Raw genomic sequence first — 21,845 nt, 5'->3', positions numbered from 1 at the left:
GGTGTTGCTCGACTCCTATCGCACAGCCGGCGACATCCGCCGCAACCGCTGGCGTTACCTCCTCCATCAGGCGGAATTAGAAGCCACCTTCAAGGAGACCGACGAGGCGGCACATGAAGTGTATGGCAAGAGCGAGGATGTGGACGAGGTCTCTAGCTTCCCCACGGCCGGGCCCTACCGCCAAGACCACGAAGCTGGCACATCCCTGGGCGCCGCTGGCAGCGAGGAGGAGTATAGCATGGGAGGACGTGTGCTCTCGGGTCCCAGGAAGGCCACCACTCTTTCGCTCTCGTTGAAGCCAAGTTTGGCGGGCTCACATCCCTGGCCGATTAGCCGTTTGCAGGCTATGGAGGCGGAGCTTAAATTCGTGAAGTTTTTCCTCCTCAAATACGTGAACTTTTCTCACATATGCGAACATTTTTTTTCAAATTTGTAAACTTGTTTCCTCAAAATCATGATTTTTTGAAATCCATGAAACATGTGAACTATTTTTCAAATCTGTGGAACACGCGAACTTTTTCTCAAATTCATGAATTTTTTAAAAAAAATCAAAATTTTAAAAATCTGAACTTTTTTAAAAAGCTCAACGGTAAGTTTTTGTTTTGAGAATCTGGTCAACGGTAAGTTTTTTTTGATAAGTTAGCGAGCGAGAGAGCGAGCGTACCTGTTGCTGGGCCGGCCCAGGTCGCGAAGTAACGCTTAAGACGCTGAAGAGGGGCTCTCGCAACTACTGGCCCAACTGCTTCCCCACGACTTCGTTCACCCCGCCCTTCTCCAGTCATCCCCACCATCCCGGCGGCCGGCGGACGACAGCGTGAGGTCGAACCTCGACGGCTAGAGCATGCAGCAGTCACGCGCATGGTCGTCCCTTGCGCGCGGCATAGCGCGCCGCCTCTCCGGGGGAGCGCCGTCAGCTCCGATTTCTCCTCTCCAGTCCGCGGCAATCTCCACCGGGTCAGCCTGCCTGCTTGCTCGCCAGGTGCTTGTCTTTATTCCTAACTGACCGAGCTTCCTTCCTCGGGTGTCTGTCTGTTTTATTTTCTTTTTTTGGATTTTCCTAGCACTTTGTAGACTCTGTTCTAGGATGTGGCCTCCTTAGATTGCTTCAAGCTGATCGTGCAACTCATCAATCATCAGCATCACAGTGATGGGATAGAATCGGCTCATGAACTATATTCTTTGAGAGTTGCTTCCAGGACTAGCTAGCCACTTGGATAAGCGAGGTGGATAAATACCAAGTGTATCTCATCCTATTACAATCTTCTCGCGCAATGTTAGTTATGATATTGGGAAATGGCTAGTTCTAGTGCAGTGTTCCACTGGCTTTGGGTGTGTAAGCTGCTTGCTGCTTCTGTGCCCAGTCCAGGTGTTAGAGAGAAGAGGGGGCTTCCTGTGGCATGGGAATGCTTTGCATAATTAGTGTTCGTGTGGATGTTTGCTTCTGAACTATGAACCCCCTGTCCCTAGCACGTTACCTGACAGTGATTTTTTTTCTTTTCTTTTTGCACAGCATTGTAAATGCCATGCTTTTAATCCTGCAAATAAAAATGCCCCTTCCCCTCTCCCGACGTCTCGCTTCCTCTAGTGGACACACGCTCACACAAACAGGCACATGTTGTCTCCTGGTTTCACAAAGAGCTGAGACAAAACAGAGCAAACAGAGTAGTAGAGAGACACCAGATATGTCACAAGTCACATGCCCTTTCTTTCATTACTTAGCAACACATGCTTACAAGCAATGGATGCTTCTCTAATCAGCAACGGATGCTGTCAAGCAACAAATGCTTACATACTTGCTCTCTTACCAGCAGCGAATGCTAGGATGCAACAGATGGATAGAATTACAAGATGGGACTGCCAGTACATTTATAGGCTAACTAACCGACCCTTCGATGAACTGCCTCAGCAAGTTCACTGTCAAACTGGTCAGACACAGCTTGGCGACAGTCACAAACGGACTGCTTTCATTCCCCTAGTGTCCTCAGCTGACACACAGCTTTTCTTTCTATGCACTTTGGGTAATTAAAACCAATTTGCCTCTTTCGTGTTATAACAAGATTAGTACCAATAGTTGCATGCTGGTAACTTAATTCTTGTTTTTGTCGTGGACTTGACAGGACGGAGGTTTTGTTCATGGTGGGTTCATGGATTCCATTCGTATTGGTGGTGTTGTGATACCTAACCACAAGAGGGTGGAGTACGCACTTCAATCCATCCACGGCATTGGCCGGGCACGCGCCCGTCAGATCCTTTCAGAGCTCAATTTGGAGAACAAGGTCACCAAAGACCTCTCCAAGGAGGAGATCATCACCCTCCGTGAGGGGATCGCAAAGTACATGATTGAAACAGACCTAGTAAGTAATTCCCCCGGTCCTTTTGCCAATCTGATTTGTCCCGTGCATGTCGTTATGGAAATGCTGTCATGAGATGATTATAACTCATTTCGTAGGACCTGTCTGGTTCATCTAAACCTACCTAATCCTAGGTGTATCTGTCATTTTAGTTTGTTCACACAAAAGAAATGGAAATACTGAGTTTTGCTCTTTGGCATGCTTTACAGAGACGGTTTAAGAGTGCGGCGGTCGAGAGATTGGAAGGGATTAGATGCTACAGGGGCATCCGGCATGCGGATGCTCTCCCGGTACGTGGCCAGAGAACAAAGACCAATGGCAGGACTCGCAAGGAAAAGAGGGCTTGAGTTGCCAACAAGTCGTTTGCGGCCTCCCCGGAATAATTAGTCATGCTGCCATTATTTAGCTCCTTTTTTGGTTTTGTTTGTACTGCATTACCGCGCTACTGTTAATCGACAGTTAATCTGATAATAAATGCTAGGTGCCTCCCAGCCTGGACTTTCCGAACTTTCAAATTCAACTAGTTTGGTTTGGTTAAATTCAGTTTAATGTTTTATGTGCTTCTACATCTACAATGATTCTGTAGCATAGTTCATTTCTTTATTATTCGGCTATTTCCTACCCCTATATGATGCATGTTCTTTTTAGTGCTGAAGAGTGAAAATAAAGCATGTCAATGCCGATACCGGATAATTGTTAATCGGTGCCACTAGCTCTGTTATATTCCCTTTGGTTCCTTAAGGACGGTTCAACTTAGTGTTTATTTTTTTGTTTGTAGTTTATCATACATAGGGCATAGATAGAAATGAGGCACTTTTTTGTATGATATGATATAAGATTGTTTATAGGGCCCTGAATCTTCAGAGGTTGTCTCCCGCCAATTTTACGGGAGGGGACTTCCTTCTGGTAGATGGAGGGAAAGTTTGGGAGAATTTACAGGATCCCATAAAAAATTTGTACGTTTACCGGAACTGAGTTTTTTTGGCCTAACTTTTCCGAAACCATTATGGATACCGGAATTGTTGGAGATGTTCATTGGGCTTTCTTTTTTGTCAAGAGGGGGTCAATAGGTCAATAATCTCTTGTTTTGAGCATTTGTTCTAAGCTGCCAACGAGCCAACTGCGACCACCCAGACGCATCCATAAATATATTGCTCATGAAACATAGAGATCAAGTAACTAACGCCCAAGAGATGAAGATAACTTGGCAAGTTGTGGAGCATGTTTGCACATTTTGTACCTAAACATACATTTACTGCTCTGATAGATAGTATAATATACTTGCAATATGCTGACAAAAAATATTTATTTCTTTTAAATTTACTTGTTTTCTCTCTAAAAGCAACCAAGGACGTCTTTAAAGGACAATGGAACAGATTTGGGCTGTCATGAATGAATTGTTCTTTTCGTATTAGATTTCTTCACAACAGAATCATCATCTTTACAACTTTTACATCAGGGGAAAACACATACATGATCATACACATAACTACACTGGCTCCAACATGAAACTCACGAGCAGCTAGCTCCCGCCACGCCACTACCAAGTCACAGCAAAAAAATCTATCTTCCAACTGCCGATCACCTCGAATCGATCAGGAGGCATAATACATGTACATATCCTCGCCTAGGCAAAAAAATAATCTTGCCTCGGCATTCTCGTCGACACTTGTCATCAATAAAAGCTTGCCCTTGGGCACAGCCTCTCCACAGACCCGTCTGGTGGCCCATCGACCGGGCGCAGCTTGATCTCGTAGAGCTTCGGCCACAATTTCCCGGTCACTATGAGCAGAGTCCAAGGGTTAACTCGAGAAGAAGATCACAGGCTCCAATCTATAGGACGGGTGCAAAAAGAAAAAGGAGAAAATAACTCACCAAACAATCTGTTATTTTCTTCGTCCCAAGCTATACCGTTTAGAACATCAATGGCCTGGAACATGGAACAGATTTTTAGCGGCATGCCACTTGTGATACTGGATTTGGAATACGTTTTGTGTGAGTGTAGAACTGCAGTTAGGAAATGGACCACCATAGACTGCTCACCGTGTTTCCAGAATTCCACAATTGCTGCCTGCGAAATTACAAGGACACAAGCATCAATTAATATTTTAAATGCAGACACTACACAAAAAACAGAGCAGTTTCATGAAGGAACTCAGCGGGTAAGAGAACAGCAGTCATTTCTACTCGGGGCATACCTCAGCTCGTGAAGAAAGATCCAGCTCACCACTTGGCCATCTTCATGGGAAACTCTAGCTATGCAATCTGTCTACACATCATAGCTTTGAAAAGTAAGAGTTGCACTTCACAATATTCTAGGATATTCATAGGCAGTTCAATTTGTATTGTTGGATCATATATTACTTGAGTTTGATCAGACTTCACAACGAAAACACAGCTAAAAAATGGCATTAGCTAGACATGCAAATATCTCAGTTACCTAATCCCCATGTCAAATCTGAACCCATTGTGTTGTAGGGTATAAAAAAATCAGGACCAGTTCTTTGTACATCAATGGCCTATTTGGGAGTATCAAGTGTGACAAAGGACAACACAGGAGAAAACTTGGATACACCTCAGTACAAATTGAGCCACACTCCATAGTTAGTTTGTTAAACCTGAATCACATTTTGCCTAGATGAAGCATTTAAAAGCAACACCAGGGAGCAACATAACAGCACTAAGCTATACTAATGAGAAACGTTATTATTTTCATCGAGATCTTGACCAGCATATCGATACGTGAAAGCAATATGGTTAGACAGTAACTGTGAAATTGCTCTAACCTGCCAGACATTTGCCCATACTTCACCATTTATATACTCCAGTTCATTAATAAAGGAAACTTCCTTGTCTTGATATTTCACAGTTACTGTCTTTGTCACTGTATCAACGGAGATGTCAAGCAAAACAAATGAAGTCTCAAAGCTATATAGAATCAAACATGGGAATTACTGAATATACCTTCAAGTGATATTGGATCCAGCTGGTACAACCTTGAGGTACCATCACTGCCAAATAGAATTTTTCCATCAGTAGCCAACCCCCACCCGTCACGCATTTTATGGGTAAAACTCTCACGCTGCAGCATAGAACACACTAACTTGTTACCTCGACATAAGCAAGAAGCCACGATAGGTGAAAAATGAATAATCTAAATACCAAATATTTGCTACATCAAACTATGATTAAATAGAGTGGAAGGCTATATATTACTAACAAATTTGTGCGTCTGTTGCTCTAACCATGCAGGTGGAAATAAAACACAATGTGTAACAAAGTGTATGTACCGAATTTGACGACTTATATTTAAATACCATGTGCATAGCTCAAACCTAGAAGACAGCTACACCATGCACCATGAGAACCTAATCAAGGTTGGAGTACGTACTAAACAAGCTTAACAAATACTATTGCACCTTCTATTTGGAAGTAAACTGGCCGAAAAACTTGAAATAAGACCAGTAAAATGCAAGGGGGGTGATTGTAACCCATATTTCAGAAGATCACCAAACAACAGATATTGATAGGTGGGGTTGGGGATAATTAGCTGAGCCTTTAAAACAAAAACAGCTGAATCATCTGTAAATGCACTAAAATAGAAACAGGGGCAGCAGCATTACTTTGCTAAAGTTATGCCGGTCATATATGAATCCATCATTCTTCCGCCAAGTAACTTGAAACAATCTACAAAAGAGAATTTTATTTAAAACAAATGAAATGTGACTTAACAGGACCACAGAAGCAAACAGAGCCATCATATTCATATTCAAGAAAGCGATCTCTATCGTCAGGTATAGTTGAGGTATATCTACCTGTCGCCTAGAAGTGTCAGGCCTTCTCCAAACATCCATCCATCCATTTGGTGCTGCTCTAAAACCTGAAAAATGACAAAACAATGACTACTGATTTGGTGTCGGGTAGGTTAACCATTGCTGCAGACATAAAACATGCAATGTTTATATATGGAAAGCAAAGGAATTAACGTACTTTTCCTGTTTGAAGATCAACCTTCCGGACCGACGACTGCCCAGAAACAAAATTAGAAGCATTTAGTTAGTGCTTTACATAACTGGTTCCAGAAAAGCAAGTGAATAAAACAAATACAGCTTGCAAACTCATAATAATATATCCATAACAGTGACACCAAGTCTGCTACTACTTGTTTCTTTCCACAACAGGTTATTAATTGTGAGAAGAAAACCAAGGAAGTATTCACTCCTTAGCATGCCAAGAATAATTACTCAAGTGAAGCACAGATTTTTGTTGCCAAGCTAAATTGGAGCAGCAGATTCTTGGTCCACATTGGCATTACCTACCTGGTGGTAAAGGCCAGTGGACTCGTAGAGAGTGTCGTTTCCCCCGTACAGGAGGCCCTGCCAAGAAGAGACCACGCGATCTGAGAAATCGGTCAGGGAGGGAACCAGATCGGGAGGGAACGGAGCGGAGCGTGGGGACCTGGGTGAAGGCCGCGGGGTCGTGCGGGTACTCGCGGACCAGGTCGAAGGAGTAGAACCGGGCGGCGGCGAGCGGCGGCCGGCGGAGGAGCGCCGCGGGGAGGTAGGCCGGGCGCCAGACGGCGGCAGCCGCGGCGAGGAGGAGGAGCGTCGCGAGGGCGGCGCCCGCGGCCGCGACGGCCGTGCGGCGGACGCGGCGCGAGGACGGCGGGGAGGGGTTGGTGGAGGATACGGAGAGGGGGGAAGGCGCCATGGGGGAGGCGCGGCGGCGGGGCGGCGGGGGCCTCCGTCGGGAGCCGGCGGTCATTTGGGTCTGGTTGGTCAACCACTAAATTCTCGCTTTAGATTTGGATTTGAGTTTTTAGCCTTCCTGATTTCTTAGCTGAAATTTTTGACTTTGGAATGAATGCCTACTTTGAAATCTTTTGTTCTTTTACACACACAACATATTTGATTTTTGTGCAAAGAAATATAAAAGCATTTAGAGCACTACTTTAGTGATCCAAACGCTTTTATGTTTCTTTATAGATGAAGTACTTTATAAAATATATCACGCGCATCAGGAAGGCGTATTGGCTCCGAGGAGCATTCGCTCCGCATGAAAAGTAAATTCAAAAAATAAAAAATATGTGTTTTTCTATAAATGTTCATGTTATTGTGACAAGCATGCTTGATAATTTTCATGTGAAACAGAGCAGCGGTATTTCATAAGTCAAAAAAACAAATTTCAGGTGACATTTGGTGTTTAGTTTTTTCTTTTTTTTTGCACAGGCCAAACTACTTAACTTTTTTGCCTACAAATTTGCACGTAGCTTGTGACTATGTATAGATCAAATTTCTGCTGGGAATTTTTTTTTGACATTTCAAAAATTACTTTCGCGCGCAGGAGCACATGCACACAGGGGGCGAATTAGATTTCCGACCCACATCACACTTCTTGCTAATGTTTCGTCGCTCAAGCCATGGTGCATGAATATAAGAATATACAATGATTATATATTGACAGAAAATTGCGTGCCGCGTAACCTACCCCTTCTCTCTCGCAACTGTGCAAATCGGACGTGGTTTTTATAAGAGTGAGCCGATGTCATTACATCGTATATGTATTGTTTGTATAGATAAGACCAAATAACAAACGTATGCTAGCGAACAATAAGTGACTCGGAGCGGGCCTACTTTCTTCCACAACAATATCTTGGAAGATGGACACAAGGCAAGGGTAAAGCAATGACCGCTCAAGCTACTTCCCCAAAGGGGCCTCATTTTCTCTGCATTGCTACAGAGTGAATCTCCATATAAAATATGCCTTAGAGACTTATTTCAAAACTTGTTTCGGAAAATCAAATTTTTCTGCCACAACTTTCAGGATTGTAATTCCATTATGAAAATTTACAAGCTTTTAGAACATTTGTAAATGTTTGTCAAAAAATCAGGTTTTTTTTTAATTTTTCTTGAATTTCTTACGATTATCCTGTTCACCCTAGCTCATTTGAGCTCGGGCTGAGAAACTCTGCGACCCATACATATGTTTTTTTTTGAATAGTTTGGATTGCTTATCATATGTGTCACATGGTCCATACATATGTTTTTTTAGGAGAATAACATACATATGTTACTAGTCCATATTAATATCTTCATAGTGTGTTATAACATATGTGTAATGTCATACAAACATTCATATATTTAGATGTGGACTTATTTCCCCCGCAAAATAAAATACATGTATACTCATTTTGCCTTAAGTGTGTTATATTATGATAGCGTATTAACTTATTCAGCGTTTTGGTATTTACATCATTAAGGATCGAGACACTCGAATAAACACCGGTTAATGAATGTAATCCGTAGTGTGTTAATGACTCGTGTTCGGTCAGCAGTTTTGTAGCCGTAGCAGGTAACACGTCAGCTGAAAAATCATACATAAGGAGACCATACTCGTAGTTTGGAGTCTCCCGTCGTAGATCGTGCACGGTTGGTGAGATCCACGGTACTCCTCGTGATGAACTTCCGTTATCACCTGCTAATAATGCTGATTATCTCCACACTGCCATTCACTGGCGGAGCTAGGCAATATCAAAAGACTCTACTTTTCCTAATCTTCCTTTTCAAAAAAAAATAAATCCTTCGCATATTTTACCAAAGCTGGGGGGCCATGGCACCTGCAGCTTACCACGTAGCTCCGCAACTGCTGCCATTGTCATCCCAGCTTGCTGGTCCTGACTAATAATGCTCGTTCAGTCAGCGCACTGTTGTTTCTTCCATGATTATATAGAGACTGGTGTCTTTTTTTTCTTTTCCTTTTTTGCAGGGGATATAGAGACCGGTGTCTGTAAGACGCAATGTAATACTTCCTTCGTCTGGAAATACTTGTCACATGAATAGATAAAATTGGATGTATCTAAAACTAAAATGCGTCTAGATACATTTATTTCCATGAAAAGTATTTCCAAACGGAAGGAGTATGTATGCCAATTTGTTTTCTGCATAACCCTGGTCCATTGGTACCTGCTGGTTTTAGCTATGGCAGAGCTCCTGCTATTTCTTCAGAACGTTGATAAATAATCCACTTGTGTCCTCTGCCAAGCGTCTCCATTTACTCTATTTTCTTCTCAACTTTTAAAAAATTGCAGACTCGAAAGGGTATAACAGAGTAAAAGCTAGCTTGGGGTTTTACTGTTAGCTTAGTTATTGCTTTTACTGTGTACTGCTTGTCGATTGATTGTGCACACTTGTACTTTTGTCGCATGCTGGTTGCCATACGTCACTCGTTAAGATCTGACTCACGGAGTTGATGCATGTCGTTTAGCGCCTAATGTACGTACTCATGTAACTAATCCTGCATAGAAAAAAAATACTCTTCTACATGTACGCGTCATGTTGGTCACGTTATATTAGGTAGACTGCAAGCGTCAAAACAATAGGAAATAGGAAGAGGAGATGATTGATTACCGGCCACATGCCAACTTGTTTTTACATGATAATATATGTCTCATTTATACATAATGATCATGGTACAAGCCACGTAAACATCAACCCGCCAAAATAAAAAAGACAGCAAAACACTAGTCTTTGCACAAAGAAACACTAGCTAAGAAGAATTTTTTTTTTACACTCAAGACTGAATAATTCACTGAGCTTGACACCACCGCCTGTGACCTGCCTTCGGCACCACTACAACAACCACCAAAAAAAATAAAATATGATGGGTCACCTCCTCATCTAAGCTCGAAAATATACAAGCCCGTGGGAGAAAAATATATAGCTACTTGAGAGTGGCTCGTATATATATACATAAGAACTCAGACGGACTTGGCTTCATAGTTGTTATTAGAGACCTGACTTAAGTTACGTCCGAAGAGTTTGAATTAGCCCCGCTCCTATAAGTACACGGGCTCATCTGCATAACACTTGCATAGATCTCCAAATCAGTCTAGCTAGCTCCCCTTGGCGAGTCAATAATGGAGAACACCATCCTCCCTACAATGGCGCTCGCCGCCCTCTTCCTCTTCCTCTTTCTCAAAGCCACTTTCCGCCACGGCCAGAAGTACAACCTCCCGCCTGGCCCGAAAGCTTGGCCGATCATCGGCAACTTCGACCTCATCGGCGCGCTCCCACACCGCTCCATCCACGAGCTCTCCAAGAAGTACGGCCCGCTCATGCACCTTCGATTCGGCTCCTTCCCTCTCATTGTTGCCTCTCGTCGGTCGACATGGCCAGGTTCTTCCTCAAGACCAAGGACATCCTCTACGTCGACCGCCCTAAGTTTGCCTCCGGCATGTACACCACCTACAACTACGCTGACATTACATGGTCGCCCTACGGCGCCTACTGGTGCCAGGCGCGCCGCATCTGCCTCACCAAGCTCTTCAGCCCACGCCGCCTCGCACTCATGGCGCACATTCGTGTGGACGAGGTGCACGCCATGGTGCGCAACATATTTGCGGCGTCTGGGCCCAAGCGCGTTCTGCATCTTTATAGGGACCACATGTCGACACTGAGCTTGAACGTGATCACGCGAATGGTGATGGGGAAGCGGTTGTTCGCCGACGGCTCGTCGGAGGGGCCGGTGCCGTCGACAGAGGTGTTCAGGTGGATGATGGACGAGCTGTTCCTGCTCAACGGCATGCTCAACGTCGGCGACTGGATCCCATGGCTGGCCTGGATGGACTTGCAGGGGTACGTGCGGCGGATGAAGAAGGTGGGGAAGATGTTTGACGCGCTCATGGAGCACGTACTCGACGAGCACAGCGTAGGCGAGCACCGCCGTCGTGAGGGCGAGGCGGCGAGGGACATGGTGGACGTGCTCATGGACATCGCCGACGACCCCAGCCTCGAGGTCCCGCTTGGCCGAGTAAATAGCATAAAACTACTAGTTTACAGGTCAGGGTTCCAAAAAACTACCACTTTTTAATTTTTCTCAGAAAGCTACCAAACGCGCGGTCCGCTGTTTCAAAAAACCCAAACCCGCGGTGACTAGCGATTTAACCGTTTTTCTGACGGATTGGGCCCACATGCCAGGCCACCTGGCCACGCGCGCTCACGGCGTGGCCGTTGACGGCCATTAGCCGACGCGGCCCGGTCGGAACCAAAGTAGGCGGTCGGGCCAGACACTCTCTCGCTCCCCCTCCTCTCCACCTCCTCTCCCCCGCAGTGACCTAGGTGGGCGATGGCGGCGGCGCAGCCAAATGTCGTCGTCGGCGAGCTATTGAGCCAAGGCGGCACTGGCCAGGAAGGCGGTGGACAGTCAGAGGTGGACAAATGGCTAGGCAGCTCGAGCTTCCCGGCGCAGCGGTCGCAGCAGCCATCACCGCCCGCGGCTCCTGTGGATCCGCTGAGCTCAGATCCGGAAGTCCGCGCGGCCAGGGCAGTGGCAAAGCGCATCCACGCTGATCCAGCAGGCGGCCACCATTGGGCGTCGTCCTTTGGTGGAGTGAGGTAAACACTGTTTGTTCTTAGCATGCTACTGTATTTTTGGGTGCTTTACTTCAAATTAGAACTAGAGATAGTAATTGTTTGTTCTTGGCATGCTACTGTATTTTATTGGTTAAGTCAGTGTAGAAGAAAGTGCATTTGGTTAGTTCATTTAGTCAGTGCATTCACTGTAATTAGAAGAAAGTTCAGTAATGTTCAGTGACTTAAAAAACGGTTGTTTGTCAATTTAATCCTACAGCTTAGATGAAGAGATTTGGGACTTGAGGCTACATTTCCAAGGAATAGATAATATGGAGAAAAAGTATTCAGTTTCCTCAGATATCAGTTATCTGACCATATTAGCATTGGTTGAGTTGGAGGGCTATGGCATGGATGCATTTCTGACATATGTAAAGGAAGAGGGAAAGGGGCTGAAGGGTGTGGAGGCCCTGGATAGTGAGGAGGCATTAGAGGAAATGCTTGACTTATTTGTTGATAATAAGGTACTGAACATCAGTGTCAGAAAAGCTACTGATCCAAGCCCAGCAGATGAGGAACAAATCCCCATTGATCATGATGGTGATCCTGTTGTTTACAGAGTTTCACAAGAAGGTGTTCTGTACCCTGCCTCTAATGCTAGTTTGCCAGCTTTAACCCCTGATGAGCCCTACATGAACACACAGCAAAGCAGCAATTTTAACAAAGGGAAAACAGTTGTGGAAGAAGAAGATGTGGAAGAAGAAGATGTAGAAGAAGAAGCAGATGAAGAAGAAGAAGATGTACCAGAGGAAGAAGATGAAGTTGAAGATGACAAATCATCTTCAGATTTTGAGTTCTTTAGGGGTGATTACAGAGGGGAGAAAATTTCTTACAAAGCTTGGTGTAGGGGTGAAGATGAGGCTGGCACTGATACTGTAGAGCACTTTTGTGCAGCTAACTCAGAACCTTCTGAGTTTTGGGAGGAAGAACCAGTTGTTTCTGAAGATGAAGTAGTAGAGGATCCTGCTGTAACTACAAAAGCAGCCAAAAAGCTTAAGCCAGTTAGAAAACCTGGCCCAACTAGCAAGTCTCACAGTGAGCCTGAGCACAGCAAGTTTGAAGATTATGTCCCTGAAGTTGATGAGTATTGTTTTCCAGGTGATTTTGGCATAAGTGATGAAGATGATGCACCAAGGCTGCCATCTGGAAGGAAGAGTAGGAAGAAGCAGAAGAAGGAGAGGATGGTATGATCCATCAAGGCCTGATGCACATGAGCAGTTTGCAATGCATTTGTACTTTGGAAATGTAGTTGAGTTCAGAGAAGCAATTAGAAATTTTCATGTGAGGACTCTTAGGAATTTTGAGTATCACAGAAATGAACCAACTAGGGTTATTGCTTGGTGCTCTGACAGAAAACATGGTTGTGAGTTTTACATAGTTGCCTCCAAGATAGCTCATGAGGCAAATTTCAGTATCAAGAAGATGAACCTGGATCACACTTGTGGAGCAAGTGGAGAGAACACAAAGGTGACAGTCAATTGGGTTGCTAAGGTTTGTGAGGATACAGTCAGATCCAACCCTGGAGCTGGTGTTGAAACAATTATGTCATACACAAAGAAGAAGTTTGGTGTGGATGTGCCTAAAAGCTTGGCATATAGGGCAAGGAAGCAAGCAGTTGAGGTTGTGCAAGGAGATCACAAACTCCAGTATCACAGAATAAGGGACTACCTGCAGTGTGTGCTAGATACTAACCCTGGCAGTAGGTGCATAGTAACAACACATGAGGACCCACTTAACCCAGCTCCTACCCCAAGGTTTCACTATATGTTTTACTGCTTGTTTGCATGCAAGGAGGGTTTTCTGAATGGATGTAGGCCATTTATAGGTAAGTATTCAGAAATTTATATGCTTTTTATACATTGATGTACTTAGGCACTCATGTTATCATGTTAGCAGGTCTGGATGGTTGCTTCATTAAGCTAAGCACTGGTCAGCAGATATTGGCAGCTACAGGGAGGGATGGCAACAATAACATCTTCCCAATAGCTTTTGGTGTTGTTGATAAGGAAGAGACAGACAGTTGGACATGGTTTCTCACACAGTTGAGAACAGTCATTGGAACTGGCAATAAGTTTGGCAAATACACAATTATGTCTGACAGGCAGAAGGTATTGTTCTGAACCTAGTCTTTACATTTGCCTTTACATTTGCCATGAGTAAAATGTTATTTAGTAGATGAGTAACACTTAAGATTACCTTACATTGAACAGGGATTGTTGAATGCAATAGATGATGTATTCCCTGACTCTCCACAAAGGTTTTGTCTTAGACATATTTATGCCAATTTCCAATCTGCTGGTTTCAGAGGAGAGGAACTTAAGAAACATGTAGATCAGGCTGCCTATTACTTTACCAAACATGGACATGATTTAGGCATGGAGAATTTGAAAAAAGAAAGTTTAGAAGCTTGGCAGTGGTTGTCACAGATACCAGAGCATACCTGGGCTAGGTATAAAATGGACACTGTGTGCAAAACAGACCTGGTAGTAAACAACCTTAGTGAGGTTTTCAATAGAATGATATTGGATGTTAGGAACAAGCCAATCAGGACTATGTTAGAGGGCATAAGAACAAAGCTGATGATTAAGTTTCAGAAGATCAGAGAGAAGATAGAGACATGCAGATGGGAAATCACACCTACTTATTCAGAGATTTTAGAAGAGGGGAAGAAGTGGGCTAAATATAGTGAAGCATACATGGCAGGGCCAGGGATATGGCAGGTCACAAGTAGCTCTGAAAACACATATTGTGTTAATTTGAACAATGAGACCTGTGACTGTAGGAGGTGGGACATGACAGCTATCCCCTGCAGTCATGCCATTGCTGCAATGCAGAAAGTGAAGATACACCCTGAAGACTATGTTTCTGCTTTTTTCAAGAAACCCATGTATTGTGAAACATATAAGCACATAATATTCCCTGTGCCAGGTCCTGACCATTGGCCTCATACACCTGGTGATGATATTTCTCCCCCTGTGTTTAGAGAAAAGAAAGGTAAAAAACAAACTGCCAGGAGGAAAGGCCTGTTTGAGGTGCCAGCTAAAAAGGATACTTCTAGGATTGGTACAGTGACATGCAGCAACTGCAAGAAGCAAGGGCATAGGATCAACAATTGTGGTGTCCCTTTGAAACCTAAGTTCCAAATGAGGCTGAACAAGCACCAGGTATGTCCATTCATTCCATTGTTACATTCATTGCATTGTTACATTCATTTCATTTGTAGGAAAATAGTTCTAACTAATATTGTTGTGTAGGAAAATAGAGCAAACTACTCTGAGGCTGGTTCTTCAATGGCTGCAACTGCACAAAGGCCACCAAGGGTACCTGCTGCCTCTGCACCTGCACCAACTCCTCCTCCAACAACAACTGAGTCAACACAGACAGCTTCTAAGTCAAGGAAAAGGGAAGCACCAGCTACAACAGCAGCACCACCACCTCTCAAGAAGAGCAGGACCAACACCTCTTCTGCAGCAGTAGTACCACCTCCCAAGAAGAAGAACACAACTATTTCTGGCAATGGATCAAGGTCTTCTCCAGCAAAGAACACCAGGTCATCAAGGTCTTCTCCAGCAAAGAACACCAGGTCATCAAGGTCTTCTCCAGCAAAGAACACCAGGTCAGCTGCTGCCAATAGAGCTGGCACTGGATCAAAGAGGGTCAGGAAGCCATCTAATAGGCTGAAAGATTACTTTTATGCAAGTGGTAACTAGCTGAAGTTGTTGAACTCCAAGTGCTTGATACTGTTTGATTTGGTTTGTAATAACATTGCCTCACTAAGTACTTGATACTGCACTGTTTGATTTGGTTTGTAATATGGTACTGTATGTGGATTCTGCACTTGTTTGCAACTTCATTTCATCTGTAACTTTTATCTATATGTGGATTCAACACTTGATATACACCTTACAGATAGAAACATAGATAGAAAGATAGTCTCATAGATAGTCTCATAGATAGTCTCATAGATAGAAAGATAGATCTCTAGAAACATACATAGATAGATCTCTAGATAGATAGATAGTCTCATAGATTACATAGATAGATAGTCTCATAGATTACATCAAAATCTCACAAAAATTACCAAAACACTCTCTCAAATTGACTTACAGATAGAAAGATAGATAGCTAGATCAGTCATAGCGCTCAAAGAAACGGACCCACTTGGCCCTAGTTGCTAGATGAGGAGCCATGACTGCCCTAATCCTTGCCCACCTAATTATCTCCATGAATGATCTTCCCCTGCCTCCAGTGAAAACCAGCTCTAGTTCTTCATCATTGCACTTATCCAGTACCTTGTTGGCGAGTCGGCGGTTGAACTCCTCTTGCTGCTCATCCTGGGCCGCCTCTAGGGCCCTCTGCCTGCGCCTCCTCCTCCTCCTCTGTGCAGCTGCTGCTGTCCTAACCTCCACAGCCTCCCCCTCTTTCTCTGTGACATCTCCCATGTCAGGATCCATCTGTAGGGTTTCTTTTGGGTGGCGGCTGGTGGAGTGACTGCGAAAGGGTGGGGGTGGGGAGGGGTTTATATTGACAGATGGATGGGGTTGGGTTTAGTAGGCCTAGGGTTGCATTTGGTCAGAGAATAGTGGGCCACCAAGCCCAATTAACCACAGAAATAATATATGTAGGCTAACAAATAACATCTAAAAGATAGAAGATCAAGTTGAACACTTAATAGCATACAAGATCCATTTCCACAACTTAGTAGCATAAGAGATCCATTTTCCACTACATAATAGCATAGGAGATCCATTACAACACTTAATAGCATAGGTGATCCATTACAACTTAACAACATAGTAAATAAGGTTCTTACACTAGGTTAAACTTCACATTCCCCCAAAATGTACACCCATAATCACTTGCAGTCATGCCAGGCCACATCCTTATATAAAGGCCTTTGGATGTACTTACTTCACCAACATATCAAAGCCACTTCAAGAATCAATGATGGCCTTGATTTGCTCTAACTTCTCCTTGCTGCCATACCCTTCTTTCAGCAGCTCAGCAACAACAAGCTCAAGCTTTGCCTTCTCCTTCTTAAGAACATCTCTGTCAACTTGAACATCCTTCATAGCCTTCCTGGTGTTCTTGATGATATCAGCTTGGCTCTGCAAAATGCACCTCTGCTCTTTTGCAAGTTTGAGCTTTTCCATCTGCACCTCCAACATAGCTTTCTCCTCTAGCTCCTTCTTCTTCTTCTCAAGTTCTTCCTCCTCCACTTGTTTCTGGTGCACCTTCTTGTCCACCCTACCATCCTGCCAATCAAACATCTTGGATACATCATCAACAAGATTGGTGTACTCAATGCAAAGCTTGTCATTTTCAGCCCTAAGCTTGGCCAACTCCCTTTCATGTTCACTCTTAAGCCTGGACAACTCCTTCTCAAACTTCTCCTTGTCCTGTACCCTTCCAAAGTTCTGCTCATGGAACATCTCCCATAGCTTGCACAAACATCTCTGAAGAACAGTTGGCCAAGGCCCATCAACCCACTCTACAACACCACAATTCACACCATTTTCCTGCATTTATAAATGTGATAAGTTATTACAAATGGACTAGGAGCTTATTTCAGTTCCATGATTAACTTGTATATACTTGATAATTTCTAACAATGAATAACATAAATGAGATATGATAAGTTATTATAATGCCATGATTAAGTTTCCAAAGTAACAAAAATACATAGCAGAAAAATGTTTATTGGCATCATATCATATCAATCATCAGTGACCATACATAGCAGAAAAGTTTATTGCCATCTAACCTGGACTGGGCAGCCATAGAAACGCCTTCCTGTTAAAGGCCCTTCAAAAGCAACACACTTAATAGGCCTCATTTGATGCAGAATGCACTTGGGATGAGCAAGCTCAAGTTGGCCACAGAAAAGGGGCTCCACAGTGGTGTCTGGTTCCTCCTGCAACCAAAATAACCAGCAAACACTAGTTTCAATCTGCACTCAACACTAGAATATACTTGCACACTTCATTAAACATGAACACTAAAAAAATCCCCAACTCAGCATGAACCCTAACACTGTACTGAGATGAACCCTAGCTTACATCAATCCTACAATCAAACCCCAGCCTCACTATTGAACAAGAATCCTACAACACCAACACTACACTTAGCAAGATCCATGGCGGTAGCCTAGGCCTACTCGGCCTACTAGCACCTAACCCTAACCCTAGGTGGCAAAGAACTTACCATAAGTCCCATGTCCATGCTGACGACCTCGCAGTCCTCCTCCGAGCTAGTTTCCTCGTCGTTCCAGGAAGGCATGGTGGCAAGGAGGTCAACCGCGAGCCACCTCAAAGACGGCGAGCGGCGGCGAGCTCGTACTGGAGCAGGGGAGTGAGAGCAGGGGAGTGAGCGAGCAGAGCAGGGAGAGAGTGAGTGAGCAGGAGTGACCGACCGAGGGGGTTTATTTACCCCCGTTCCGACCGGGCCGCGTTGGCTAATGGCCATCAACGGCCGCGCCGTGAGCGCGCGTGGCCAGGTGGCCTGGCATGTGGGCCCAATCCGTCAGAAAAACGGTTAAATCGCTAGTCACCGCGGGTTTGGGTTTTTTAAAACAGCGGACCACGCGTTTGGTAGCTTTCTGAAAAAAATTAAAAAGTGGTAGTTTTTTGAAACCCTAACCTGTAAACTAGTAGTTTTATACTATTTACTCCGCTTGGCCGCACCGGCGTCAAGGCTTTCACACAAGACCTCATCGCCGGAGGCACGGAGAGCTCGGCCGCCACCGTTGAGTGGGCCATGTCAGAGCTCCTGAGGAGGCCAGATGCATTCGACGTGGCCACTAAGGAGCTGGACCGCGTCGTCGGTCGCGGCCGGTGGGTGACGGAGGAGGACATGCCGAACCTGCCCTACATGGAGGCCATCGTGAAAGAAACCATGCGCATGCACCCCATCGTCCCGCTCCTCATCCCGCGCGTCGCCCGTGAGGACGCCGCCGTCGGCGGGTATGACGTGCCCAAGGGTGCGCGCGTGCTCATCAACGTGTGGACCATCGGCCAGGACCCGGAGCTGTGGGACGCCCCGGAGGAGTTCAGGCCAGAGAGGTTCATGGGGAGCAAGATCGACGTGAAAGGGCAAGACCTGGAGCTTCTTCCATTCGGGTCTGGCCGGCGGATGTGCCCCGGCTACAACCTCGGGCTGAAGGAGGTTCGCCTTAGCCTGGCGCACCTACTGCATGGGTTCACCTGGACACTGCCTGTGGGGATGCCCAAGGAGGAGCTGAGCATGGAGGAGGTTTTTGGGCTAACCACCAGCCGCAAGTACCCGCTGAAGGTCGTCGCCGCTCCCAAGCTACCTGCTCATCTCTATCTTTGAGTTTGATATACGTCATGCATGTGGTATGGTTCATCGGAATACTAGTCTATTCCGCCAGTCTACCAGCCACAAAAAATAAGGGGTAGTTGGTTGCTCAAGACAAGTATGTAGACCAAACCTAGTTACCTCAAAGTTTGTACTAAACCAGCGACAAATAATATGGATCGAAGCAAGTACTATATAAGTGGGATATCAGAGTTCACCATCTTGTAAAGTCAATAATTGGCATAACCCCATGGCCGGGTCAAGATGCATTTTACCTTCATGGTGCACTACGTTTTCCCTTTTTCTTTTTGAAATGCTTGTTGCACTGCTCAGCGTCTTACACATGGCCGATGTAGCTTCGACCCTCGTCCGAGCTCCGAGGTACTCAAGCAGCCCGCTCCTCTTCTCGCAGCCCCGCTTGCTCGCTGATCTCTCTCTTTTCTTTTCATTTCTTTTCTTTTCTGTCGCTCCCTGCTGGGAAAAAGATACAAAAAAGTCATTTCCTCGCTAAGGGAAAAACTCTACCATTTTTACGGATTAAAAAAGTTCATGGTTTTTAAAATTTGTTTGCGATTTTAAAATATTTATGAATTTAGGAAAATATACATGGATTTTGACAAATATACTCAAATTTAAAATATATTCAAGAATTTAAATTTTTTCAAAATTCGAAAAATATTCAAGGACTTGATAAAATAGTCAGAAAAAAATGATGAAGACTTCAAAACAGTTCATGAATCAAAAAATAATGTTCACAAATTGTTAAAGTTCACTTATTTAAAAACTACTCGTGGATTTCAAAAATTGTTTAATTTTTTCATAATTTTATGAATTATAAATGAAAAGAAAATTAAATGAAACTATAAATAGGGAAAAAAGAAAACAAAACCGAAAAAACCTTGGAAAAATTGACAACGAAACACACACAAAAAAACAGCACAGAACCTTTGATAACCTTCTGAAAACCAATGCTTGTATCATGCATGGGCGGCCCATAGCTCCAGGGTTAGGGTATTCTACCGCAAGGAATTATTCCCCGCCTTAAGCACAAAATAAGATTGCCTTTGTCTGTGACTCATAGGTGCATCCACATGATACTTCCTCCGGTCCTCTTTACTTTGCATATAAGATTTGTCCAACTTTATAGAAGAAAAATATCAACACTGTCAATGCAAAATCAATATCATTAGGTGCATCATGAATGTAGTTTTCATCTCGTATAACTTTCATATTGTACATGTTGATAGTTCATCATATAAATTTGGTCAAAGTCGATGAAGTATGACTTCAGACAAATCTTATATGCGAAGTAAAATGGACCGGAGGGAGTACTATTGATAGATTGACTTGACTGAATGACTGCAAATACTTTATAGTACTACCTCCATCCGGGTTTATTGTGCCCCTTCGTATTTTGGGCCAGAGTTTGACCATTTATAGACTACAAAAATATATAATATATGCTACAAAAATTTATATTGTCGGATTTGTATTTGAAGGAGCTTTCTGACAATATATTTTTGTGTGACATATAGTTTATTTTTTGTTAGTTAATCCTTTAGGTCAAACTTTAGCCCAAAATAAGAGGAGGCCTAATAAACCCGAACGGAGGAAGTACCTCACTAAATTATTTATTTCCCATATAAACACTATTTGTTTCTAGATATCTCGTAACTGACTGTGTATTACTATGTGACTTGTTCACACTTTGTACACTTTAGAATTATCTTTTACTTGCACGTAAAACATATACTATTATACTCTAGAAATCTCTACCAACTTATTTGCTAGATTCATACTAAAATACTCTACTATGTTTTTATATATTTAACAAAACAATGGATAAAGACAAATATAGACACACAATAATACATCAAGACACATGGAATTATTTGTTGGTCAATGTGATACTATTTATGGGCTTATATTTGGGGTAAAGTTTATAGAAGCAGTTTTAGTTTTTTTTAATTAAATATCATAAGTCAAATGTGAAAGTCAAAATATTTTGGCGACAATTTTTTTAGTTCCGCACATGAAAATTCTTTTGTGTATTTGAATATAAATGTCTTCATTGCATTGATAGTTTGGATATTATATTGAACAAATAGTATGTTAAATAATGCATAAAAGTCATGTATAAATAATCATGTGTGATACAAAAACAGGAAAGGTATAGTTGCAACATTAATTTTGATTAAGTAAAAAAGATCAATATAAGTATATAAGACCGAATGTGCTCTATAGCACCAACTGGGTTCTCAATGTCTCATTACAAATATATGTTGTGTACACGGTTTTATTTGTAATACGTGTGTGTAAACCATTTTATTTTTAAGATGTGTGGATTGAAAAAGGCTGCCAATGTATTACATTATCAGATAGACTGGTCGTTTCCCGTACATTAACGGGAAGCATAATCTTCAATATATATTTGTTTATACTGTGCGGGGGAGACAAAGAGATGCCCGCATAATAGGAGCACTTGGCTTGGCCCACAATTTAATGAGATAATGTTTAATTAGTGGGCTAGGCCATAGCGAGCCCGAAAGCTCACTCCAGTAGCGGGCATAAATCTCACGAAATCACTGATTAAGTAGCTGCTTTGCAATGCAGCCTCTCACCGTAGCCTCTTGCTATTTAGGGTGTGTTTTTACCTCTAGGGTTTTTTTACGATCTACCTTGTCCTGTGGCGATCGCTGTTAGATTAACATATTTCGTGTCGCCGAGGATAGTCATCTCAATAACGTCAAGTTGTTTGCACTTGCATGGT

At 43.5% G+C, this 21,845-nt stretch overlaps 4 protein-coding genes and 1 pseudogene across 5 annotated transcripts; 3 read left to right on the top strand and 2 right to left on the bottom strand.

Annotated features, from left to right (window-relative positions):
- Positions 1-722: 722 nt before the first annotated feature.
- Positions 723-2,866, top strand: LOC125520926 (uncharacterized). The gene is made up of 3 exons (XM_048685969.2): positions 723-979; positions 2,118-2,354; positions 2,561-2,866. The coding sequence occupies exons 1-3, from the start codon at positions 842-844 to the stop codon at positions 2,696-2,698; spliced, it is 513 nt and encodes a 170-aa protein (XP_048541926.1). The 5' UTR covers positions 723-841; the 3' UTR covers positions 2,699-2,866.
- An 874-nt stretch (positions 2,867-3,740) lies between these two features.
- LOC125521672 (glutaminyl-peptide cyclotransferase) lies at positions 3,741-7,130 on the bottom strand. Its single transcript, XM_087535956.1, has 11 exons — positions 6,810-7,130; positions 6,671-6,727; positions 6,342-6,377; positions 6,167-6,231; positions 5,975-6,038; positions 5,316-5,433; positions 5,138-5,235; positions 4,550-4,620; positions 4,395-4,422; positions 4,227-4,281; positions 3,741-4,133 (listed from the first exon to the last, which is right to left on the bottom strand). The coding sequence occupies exons 1-11, from the start codon at positions 7,113-7,115 to the stop codon at positions 4,027-4,029; spliced, it is 1,005 nt and encodes a 334-aa protein (XP_087392082.1). The 5' UTR covers positions 7,116-7,130; the 3' UTR covers positions 3,741-4,026.
- Positions 7,131-10,206: 3,076 nt separating this feature from the next.
- On the top strand, positions 10,207-12,137 carry LOC147957084 (trimethyltridecatetraene synthase pseudogene; annotated as a pseudogene). Its single transcript, XR_015611071.1, has 2 exons — positions 10,207-11,743; positions 11,979-12,137. The product of XR_015611071.1 is annotated as a trimethyltridecatetraene synthase pseudogene (transcript).
- Positions 12,138-14,079: 1,942 nt separating this feature from the next.
- LOC147957083 (uncharacterized) lies at positions 14,080-15,572 on the top strand. The gene is made up of 2 exons (XM_087535857.1): positions 14,080-14,922; positions 15,013-15,572. Exons 1-2 carry the CDS (start codon positions 14,134-14,136, stop codon positions 15,466-15,468), a joined length of 1,245 nt encoding a protein of 414 aa, XP_087391983.1. The 5' UTR covers positions 14,080-14,133; the 3' UTR covers positions 15,469-15,572.
- An 883-nt stretch (positions 15,573-16,455) lies between these two features.
- LOC125533956 (uncharacterized) lies at positions 16,456-19,013 on the bottom strand. The gene is made up of 4 exons (XM_087535858.1): positions 18,857-19,013; positions 17,963-18,096; positions 17,523-17,672; positions 16,456-17,277 (listed from the first exon to the last, which is right to left on the bottom strand). Exons 1-4 carry the CDS (start codon positions 18,870-18,872, stop codon positions 16,693-16,695), a joined length of 885 nt encoding a protein of 294 aa, XP_087391984.1. The 5' UTR covers positions 18,873-19,013; the 3' UTR covers positions 16,456-16,692.
- Positions 19,014-21,845: the final 2,832 nt, after the last annotated feature.

Source organism: Triticum urartu, chromosome 7A (genome assembly GCF_056163025.1).
Source record: "Triticum urartu cultivar PI428250 chromosome 7A, HENAU_Tu73, whole genome shotgun sequence".
Taxonomy (NCBI): domain Eukaryota; kingdom Viridiplantae; phylum Streptophyta; class Magnoliopsida; order Poales; family Poaceae; genus Triticum; species Triticum urartu.
This window is presented reverse-complemented; position numbering and strand designations above follow the sequence as displayed.

Coding starts and splice junctions, on each gene's coding strand:
- LOC125520926 (XM_048685969.2), top strand. CDS start 842: ATGCAGCAGTCACGCGCATGGTCGTCCCTTGCGCGCGGCATAGCGCGC. Junction 980..2,117: donor CCTGCCTGCTTGCTCGCCAG/GTGCTTGTCTTT, acceptor TGGACTTGACAG/GACGGAGGTTTTGTTCATGG. Junction 2,355..2,560: donor ACATGATTGAAACAGACCTA/GTAAGTAATTCC, acceptor CATGCTTTACAG/AGACGGTTTAAGAGTGCGGC.
- LOC125521672 (XM_087535956.1), bottom strand. CDS start 7,115: ATGACCGCCGGCTCCCGACGGAGGCCCCCGCCGCCCCGCCGCCGCGCC. Junction 6,232..6,341: donor TTGATCTTCAAACAGGAAAA/GTACGTTAATTC, acceptor GTCATTTTTCAG/GTTTTAGAGCAGCACCAAAT. Junction 5,434..5,974: donor ACCGGCATAACTTTAGCAAA/GTAATGCTGCTG, acceptor TCTATGCTGCAG/CGTGAGAGTTTTACCCATAA.
- LOC147957083 (XM_087535857.1), top strand. CDS start 14,134: ATGGAGAATTTGAAAAAAGAAAGTTTAGAAGCTTGGCAGTGGTTGTCA. Junction 14,923..15,012: donor TGAGGCTGAACAAGCACCAG/GTATGTCCATTC, acceptor ATTGTTGTGTAG/GAAAATAGAGCAAACTACTC.
- LOC125533956 (XM_087535858.1), bottom strand. Junction 17,673..17,962: donor GCATGGACATGGGACTTATG/GTAAGTTCTTTG, acceptor TTTTGGTTGCAG/GAGGAACCAGACACCACTGT. Junction 17,278..17,522: donor TCTATGGCTGCCCAGTCCAG/GTTAGATGGCAA, acceptor TTATAAATGCAG/GAAAATGGTGTGAATTGTGG.